Below are 8,644 nucleotides of genomic sequence, written 5' to 3' on the forward strand. Positions count from 1 at the left end.
AAGGGTGGTGGGCCGACCTCAGTAATCCAACGTGTGTCGATCGCTCCTCATGTCTTGCATGATGCATGGCCCCTGATTGTATATAACTAAGAGGAAGCGCAGCACCACATGAGGTAAGCAGCTTGAAAAGTTGGGCAAGGTTGTTCATCTTAGTGGAACTACGGTGGGAGTTAGAGTCACGAACAAGAAGGTGCGACAAACAATCGCAGACTGCCTATCAACTCTTGGGTTTATTGAAGCCTCAAATCCACCTTTGAACGGTCTCATCCTACGCTAAGATCGGGCACAATTATGTGGTGAAAGTAGTTTTTTTTCACGCTGGCTAAGCTTTTTTAATAAGCGTGTAACCTGGCAAGGAAAAAGAGAGACGGATGTGTAGGTAGTCGCGTAGAAATGAATTCGTTCTCCAGCACCGGAATAATTATGTACCTTACGCAGTCGGTGCGCATACGGTTTGTAGATTCTATTAACATGTCAAAAATTGTACATAGGTAAGAGCGCACCACATGGTAACATATGTGACTAATGGAGCATGAGCGGTCTCTTTATTCTGCCCCATCTTTGCATCTGCTTTTGCACTGCCGCGAAAGGCGGTTGCTAGGCAGTTTTTCAAGGACACGGCAGTTCTGGCCAAGGAAGGGAAGCTATTAGGCCACAGGCTAACAGAAACCTTCTATATCAGTAGGAAAGGTAGCCGAGTATCCTAAGTGATAAGGAATATGGGTATCTATGCTTCACAAGTCGCATATAGCCAGCTTACTTCCGCAGTTTTCTCATGTATAGGTAGATTCTCATGCAATTCATATCGTGCCTTTTTATACTTTTCTTGGTTACCTTTTTGCGGCTTTTTGTTGCTAATTGTTTATACTTATAGGGGGCATGAAAGTAGCTTAGGCCGTGAGAAGCCTGATTTGAAGCTTCAGTAAACCCAGTTAATATGCTGCGCTTGTTTTGTCTCTCGTCTTTTTTTGTGTCCTGTCGCATTGCACAGAGTGACCAAGATGAACCACAAGAGGTGCACAAGGAGAGGGGTGGGTGAGAAGGGAACGCAGTAACAATGCATTTGACAGGCTAATCTAATGCATGCCTTTCACACTGTGGCTTGTTTTGTCTTGCAAGAAGTCTGTGTTTGTACATTGTATAAACTGATGCGTCACCAAGCGTGCAACAGGTTTTTGACTTCGAGTGTTATGAACAGTGTAACATGTTGCCAATTTTCTCCACTTTTTCTCATAGGATACTCCGGCTCCATGTTGTTCACCTTGTCTGAAGACTGCCCCGTCGTGTACACAATCGATGACACAAAGCCGGACGGACAGTACTTGGGTATGCACAACCTCTATTTGGCAGCTCTATATGTAACTGGCATCAGTTAATGGGCCACAATATTTAATCTAATATATGCATGAAGTAGCCTTATTTTGTCTATTTTGACAGTGAACTTGCATTGCATGCGACTGAAAGCGTCTGCACAAAGTCCGACAGGAGTTCTTTATGAGAACTGATTTCCTTTGGCGATAAAATGTGTGATGTACCAGAAAAAGCCTAGTGCAATTAGAATATTTTTAGGGCTCGTTTATATTTAAAGGGGCATCAAAATTTTGTGTGCCCTTCAAGTGTGCATCGTTTTAGTACTACCGAGCTTGTCAGTGTTAAACTTTCTTAAATAAATGTTATGCTTGAAAGATACGTGAGAATTTTTCGTTTCTAAAAATAGCAAGCTTTTCTCAATGAAGCACATTGTTAAATGTTTAAATGTGCCATTTAAAGCGTTGTCTGTAATTGTTCACATGTTTTATTACTAGGTGGAATGAAAACAAACGTTCGAAAATGCTCGGCGTTGTGTCTTCTGGAACTTCGCTGAAAAAAGTTTGTGAACTACGAAATTGAGCTAGTACTTCGTTTACTGTGAAGTGTAATAGATGAGCTTGCTCTCAAACTGACTTGTTTCTTCGAATTGAAACCGCGTTTGTCCAGAAGGTGCCACTTAAATTTCCTAGCACTAAATTCACTGAAAGTGTCTAGGTGGTGCAGTTTTTGTGAATGGTACGCCTTTTCTTGCAGGTTGCTGCCTGCCAGCAAGGCGAGGAGTCTGGTGAATCTTTTGCCTGAGGAACGCAAAAATATGATCATCAAGGCGTACGCAACTGCCATGAAGACTGATGAGGCCTTCAATGTGAGTGCGCTACATCTCCATTTTTTAAGAAACCAGTGCTTGGTCATTCACGGATGCTAGAAATGATCCAGCTGTCTGTTTGCGATATGGTTTGTGTAACAGTTGCTACAGATTCTGTTCCTGCAAAAAAGAAAGCACGGGAAACAGCACTGTGTTTCAACCGATCTTGTTCATGAAAGCGCCAGCTATTCTTACACAACAGAAAAGAAGGTGGACGCATGCACAGGAACTCTTGTGACGCTGTCTGCACCGCAAATGCAGTGATAATCATAATTTACCAAACTCGCAACCACGGACGAACTATTTCTTTAAATCTGAAAGCTTGTAAAATAGAGAATAGAATATTTTGCTTCTTTGAAATCTAAACGTGAAACCTATACTGAACGCAAAAGATATGCCTATATATAGGCCTATGCACGGGGAGGGGACGAAGTCTGCCCCATATATTCGACTTATTAAGGGGATGCACTGCAATAAACTTTTGCTCTCCCCCCCCCCCTTCCCACTTCGCACGTATATAGCTGTATCGCATAATTGTATCTGCCACTCAGCCACACCGCGCGTGTGGGAAATTCGCTATAGTCGCCCTGAACATCCCCGCCCCCTCCCGCATGATTAACGCCACTACGTTTAGCAAATCGAGCTCTGGTTTAAAGATAGCAAGATTGAATGAAGTCGTAGACGGTGTTTTTGTCGCTCGAGGATCCAGAAGAGTATCTAGATGTCCCGAACTCCCCCTCCCATAAGCTGACCACCCAACCTCCTCGTAAAAATCCTGTATTCGCTCCTGGTTCTTGTGCGATTTCTCCGTTAGTGAGAGAGGATGATGCATTCTATGTTCATTGTGATATGTATGTGGCCAAAAAATGTGTTGATATGGTGCGATTTTGTGCTCTTTGATTACAGCCCATTCACTACGAAGAGTACAACTGCACAGGAGAGCAGTACGCGCGAGGCTGCTATACTTGCATGATGCCGCCTGGATTCCTCACCACTTTCAAAAAGTAAGCCATTTACACTTCTTCCGGGCGAAGTCAGCAAAAGGGACAAGACCAATCATTCCGCCGTTCTCCTCTGCACTAGAAAGATTAATGTAAGGGACAAGGGTTGTTCACTTCGACAATCAATCCTAATAGTTTGTATTCGGCATGTTTCACACACAAAAAAAGAAAAAGAACTTTGCAAAAAAGCTGACCTGGACAAGCGGCTCTAACAGTAATGTCGCACTCCACGCCAGATTGATAGACTGTTACTTACCGTGGGCTTGTCTTTGTGCTGTGCTATTTCTCTTTCTATTTTCTCCCCCATCCCATTTCCCTATGTAGGGTAGCAAACCAATCATCCTGGACAGGTTAGCCTTTCTATCTTTCCTTCTCCACCAGTTATTCTATTTTACCAAAGATGTCGCAGTTTTATTTCACTATTAGCCTAGCAAAATTTAAGGCGCAAACCTTACAGCAGGCAGAAAAAGTGACTCTCTTCGGCGACAACATGAATACGAATGGTATGGAAATCGAACGTCATAGAAGATTACGACACAAGTCACGGAGGATGTGAAGTTGTGACGTCATTATGACCAATGACTATATAATCACATCACACTGTCGCTTGGTTTAAGGTGGTCCTAACCTGGGAGGGAGTGATGGACACAGCCCCCGGCATAAATCCTTCGCATCTGAAAATAAGCCACTCGTTGGATAAAGGAGTTTCCACGCGCCGCAGACAATGCCACAACACCTGAGATCTTAATATACTGCTTCGCTGTTGAAGGATGACATATGCAGTGCCAATGCCAACAAGAGCGCTTCAAAAAAGCCCGCAATGTTTTGCAAGCACAGGAAATACGAGCACGTAATACTTGGCATAAACAAGAACAAAGAGCGCTCACTATAGGACGAATTATAGTAGGTGATCAGCAGGGAAATTTTTTGCAATGCATCATTCCGCTCCAGGAAGGAATTCTACGTGGATCTTTTTATTTTCCAACAGAATGTCGGCAAATAACTACAGCTGACACAAGCGAACTCTCACTGGGAAATTCGTGCAGTGACTTAGTACGCGCATCAACTTTAAATTCGGTTGGTATCCCTAGACTTGGACCTAACAGGGGGTCTGGTTATCACAGCTAAGTGCAAAATTATGAATATGCACCCAGCTTTTTTTTTTTTCGCATTTCAGTTCTTCTCATGTTTGATAGTCGAAAATCAGCTGCGTGCGCATTTTGTTTGCCGCCTACATCGCGATTGCCGTGATCCTCCTGGCGCAGTCTAATCAGAGAGCCCATCAGGCGGCTTCACTTGGCCGGCACCGTGACGGCAAGTCAGTGGTCGGGCTACATCAACGGTGCCATCCAAGCTGGCGAGAGGGCTGCCAAGGAAGTTCTTCACTCACAAGGCTTGATCGACGAGGAGCGCATCTGGGAGCCCGAACCACCAGTCGATGATGTGAGTCTTGTATCGCTGCAATGCTTGACGGGAGAATCATGAGATGAACACTTAACCAGTCTTGGATGTTCAAAATAATTTCCCTCCCCAACACGCTGTGCCTGTGTGTTGGGGAGGGAGATTCCAGGCGCCGCGCACATCAATTAGGTTTTGTAACGATGTTCACAGCTCTATTTACAGCATTGATGAGTGCATCGTTCTGTTGCAGGTGATCCCCGAGATCCCGTTCACAGACACGTTCATGGAGAAGCACTTGCCCTCTGTCAACGACTTCTTGTCGCTCGTTTGCTTCCTGGTTCCGGCAGTGGGTGCCACTGTCGGCTGTGCGCTGCTCTGTTACCGTCGGTAACGTCCCTAGAAATAACTGAAGTAGCGCCATTCGTTTCACTGTGCAGGCTCCTCCTCTCTACCCCATGCATGGTAGCCTTGGTAGTGCAAGCACCATCTTGTCTGTCCTCAGTCGCATGTTTTTTTATGCTTCCACGACAACACCAGCGATGAGGGGGTGCTGCACGGGCTTACCCTTCACTGAGCCCCAAGAGAGGGTATGCCTTAGTTCGTAGTTTCTTGCAGGACGCTGCAGGGGCGCTGAGCAGCTGCTGAGAGAGGAGGAAGAAGCAAGGGGTGGCGCTACTGTAGTTCTTTAGGGACTTTAACCGCATGCCGTCCTTTATGCAATGACAATGCATCTGCTGCCAAATAATATTCATCTCATCCCTCCATTTGCTCAAGAAGGCCCGAAGAACAGTGAACGTCCTTTTGGCGAGCAGTTCACAAAAAGATCGGGCAAACAATCGCTTTAATCAGCAGGAAATTTCCATTTGTTACATGGACAATCTGTTAGCGCAGACAACTTCACACTGCCATAAATACTTGGATTACAAGCGTCGTTTGTCTTGTTTTGCAAGCGTAAAAAAATATCGACACAAGCACTCACTAACGCCAAAAGTTGGGCGTTTTCAATTTGCACGTTTTTACGCACGCACCATTTGCCCAGAACTGCAAGCTACGCCAGTGCTGCTTGACTCATGAGTTTTCGCATTACTTTGTTTGCCTCACCGAATTATTAAAGTTGAAAATATGCATTCACTAGTGGCGTAACCAGGGAGTGGCACACTGGCACACGCGATTCCCCCCCCCCCCCAAATCTTCTATCGCCATGGCATACAGAGCGAAAAATGACCATTTCTAAAAAGTTTGCCCCCTCCCCCTACTTCAAAGGCTTTCTGTGACGGAGCCGTGCCCAGGAATTTCTTTTGGAGAAAAAAAAAGGGGGGGGCTGTGTAAAATGGCGACTGGTGATAACTTTTGCAAAGTGTAAATATTTATCCAAGACGTTACAGCATAAAAAAATTGCGTAGGGGGGGGGGGGGGAGGTCGTACCTCCTATTTGCGGCCCTGTAATGTGTGGCAACTCAAACTAAGAAGCTGTAGCTTGCAGGAGACTCCCCTGGATGGTTTTCCGCGCACATCCCGAGAGAAGAAAACCCCACGGGTACAATGCATGTATTTTTCACGTGCTCCACAATGGCCCACATCATAGTGCCACACCATGAGGCCCAAGCACACGGTGTTCTGGATTCTTGAACACTCTAACTACTGTCCAAGCACAAGCTGGTGGTATGAAATAGACTAACCTAGTTTGTACACTCTCCCAGCACAATAACAACTATACCTCTATGTGGGTCACGGGTATCATGAGTATAGTGGCTGGAAAGGTTATTCACACTGAGGCGAGCAGCACAGAACAAAAGCTTGGGGCTGACCTCGACAATGTGACTCGCTGCGAAGCATCGCATGCGGTCGATGTGAAGAGGTGTAAAGCAACTCAAAAGCCGCAGTCAGCGCCTTCCAAAAGGGCCGCATATTGACACAGGCCAGTTCCACCAGCAAAAGGATTGTCCCTCACACCATATATTGGTTCCCCGCGCATGTCGGCTCGGTGAAGTGCATTGCCCTGAAGCCAAGCAAGTCGGAGCCCACAGCAGCGCGTGGGCTCTCTGACCGTGCTGATCTCGATCTAGGCGATGGCTCCAGCGCTGTTGACATGGGACATATAGACACCCCTACCACTCACAATGAGATTACCAAGTGTTACTACATGGTGAGGTCGGATTTCCCGGTGCCATATTCAAAACTCAATGGAAAGCAGGCCTCCCTCGTTCCACTTACCTTGAACCCATTCGTACCCACCGTTAGCATACTGGAATTAATCTCCACAAATTCCCCGACATTGCCTGCGGACAGACGGCTACATTAGCATACATGCTTTGGGAGTGCAGGTCACTAGGCCCTACTTGTAGCAAGGCCAAGTGTGAGTCTAGTATTGCTAATAGGATCAACAATGGCGAGCAATCTAATAGCACGGTCGCCCATGCGTGGCAGCCCTCTGAGGCAATAAAGAGTTGCACAAAGTTTACACTGGTTCCTGTTGCAGTGGCTCAGGCATGTTGGCATTCAATTATTAGCCACTGTGCACACAGCTCAACAGGTGTGATGATGGATAGGGATCCAGAAAAGAAACAACACAACTGTACTTGCACAACACTGGGGTCATTTGTAAAACCCACGAGCGAGTCAGCATTAGCATACACACAATTATCTATCAATATATTTTCATGATGATATCTCTCACCAAAAGCATAAAAAACATGAGCCTTTCTTTTGATGCATCAAGAAAAAACTACCAGCCCTCTCAAGCTTTACTCTTTTCAGGTAGAGAAGAAGACCACATAACTGTACCAAGGAAACCACCCTGCAGACAATATGCACTTTATGTTCACAGTACATCTCAACCAGCACGAGTCTGACTGGAAAATTAACTTCTCAACAAAAATAAAGGACATTGGAACCTAGCAATATTGTACAATAAAGCTTGCTGATCTTTCTTTTTGGTGGAAGCTTCTTGAAAAAGACAGCGCACATGTCATGGCCAGTGCTGTACTTTCTTTATATCAGTGCACAAGCTTGTTGAGAGGAGTGAAGGGGAAGTTGAGCATGAACTTAAAAAGCTTTTCCACAGTGACCTGTGAACTAAAGTGGGTTCCTAACGAATTGCTGGAATCTTAAGCAAAATAGCTCAGGAGTGCGATTTTTCGGGCAGGTTCATGTCGACAGTGCCTTGTCAGTCTGCATTTTTTCTGTGCTGTAACATTTTTGACAAAACAGCCTGCTCTCAAAGGGGTACACTTTGGCACAGACTAGGAAAAAAAGGCACCCAAGAAAGAAGTTTCTTTCTCATGTCTCGTTAAAGCTAAACCTAAATCAGTGCCCAACCTGCCTCATATTCATTTATTTATTTATTTATTTATTGGTACTGCAATCTGGTACCAGATCTTAGCTGGGTGGGTAAACATAAAAAAAGTACAAGCATTTTTGCACATACAAGTTCACAGTGACTAGAAGCATTATTCAAACATTTGTAAGGAACTGCACAAACACTGCTATTGAACGAATAAATATACACCAACGCTACCTCGCAACATATTGGGCGCCCTCTAGAACTAACCCGCACGCCACTATTCACTGTTATTATGAGCGATGCCATAGCGGAGGGTTCCGGAAGTATTGACCCTCTGGTGCACAATTTGAATAAACGGGCCTTTAGCATTTCTCCTCCATTGAAATGCAGCTTTCATTGCGAGAATTCAAGCCCATGACCTTGAGGTCAGCCTTTGAGCACCGCAACCGCTGCGGCTGGTAACTACTGTCGGTCAGCTACCGGCCCAGAATAGGCCCCTCTCAACTGGCTGTCTGCGATGCAGATACCCATTTTCTAGACGAGTGTTTTACGGTGATTTTACCGATACTTGAGGGAAATTAAAGGCAAATAACAATTTGTGTCGGAATGAATGATCAATGCATGGTAATGTCTAAAACATCAATATTATAATGAAGGAAGACGATCTGATGGGAGAACGTTCCTCGAGCACTTGTATGGCTGCATGTACCGCTCTGCGCCCCTGGTTTATTTCCCAAGTTACTCTCCAATAATCATGGTCCCTACTGCATGGTCGAGTGTACA

General features: G+C 45.3%; 1 protein-coding gene across 1 annotated transcript; it reads left to right on the forward strand.

The window, feature by feature from the left end:
- The first annotated feature begins 1,237 nt into the window (after positions 1-1,237).
- On the forward strand, positions 1,238-7,511 carry LOC142775578 (amine oxidase [flavin-containing] B-like). Its single transcript, XM_075877040.1, has 5 exons — positions 1,238-1,326; positions 2,065-2,176; positions 3,083-3,180; positions 4,443-4,620; positions 4,829-7,511. Exons 2-5 carry the CDS (start codon positions 2,126-2,128, stop codon positions 4,967-4,969), a joined length of 468 nt encoding a protein of 155 aa, XP_075733155.1. The 5' UTR covers positions 1,238-1,326; positions 2,065-2,125; the 3' UTR covers positions 4,970-7,511.
- The last annotated feature ends 1,133 nt before the right edge of the window (positions 7,512-8,644 follow it).

Source organism: Rhipicephalus microplus, chromosome X (assembly GCF_043290135.1).
Source record: "Rhipicephalus microplus isolate Deutch F79 chromosome X, USDA_Rmic, whole genome shotgun sequence".
In the NCBI taxonomy this organism is placed as follows: domain Eukaryota; kingdom Metazoa; phylum Arthropoda; class Arachnida; order Ixodida; family Ixodidae; genus Rhipicephalus; species Rhipicephalus microplus.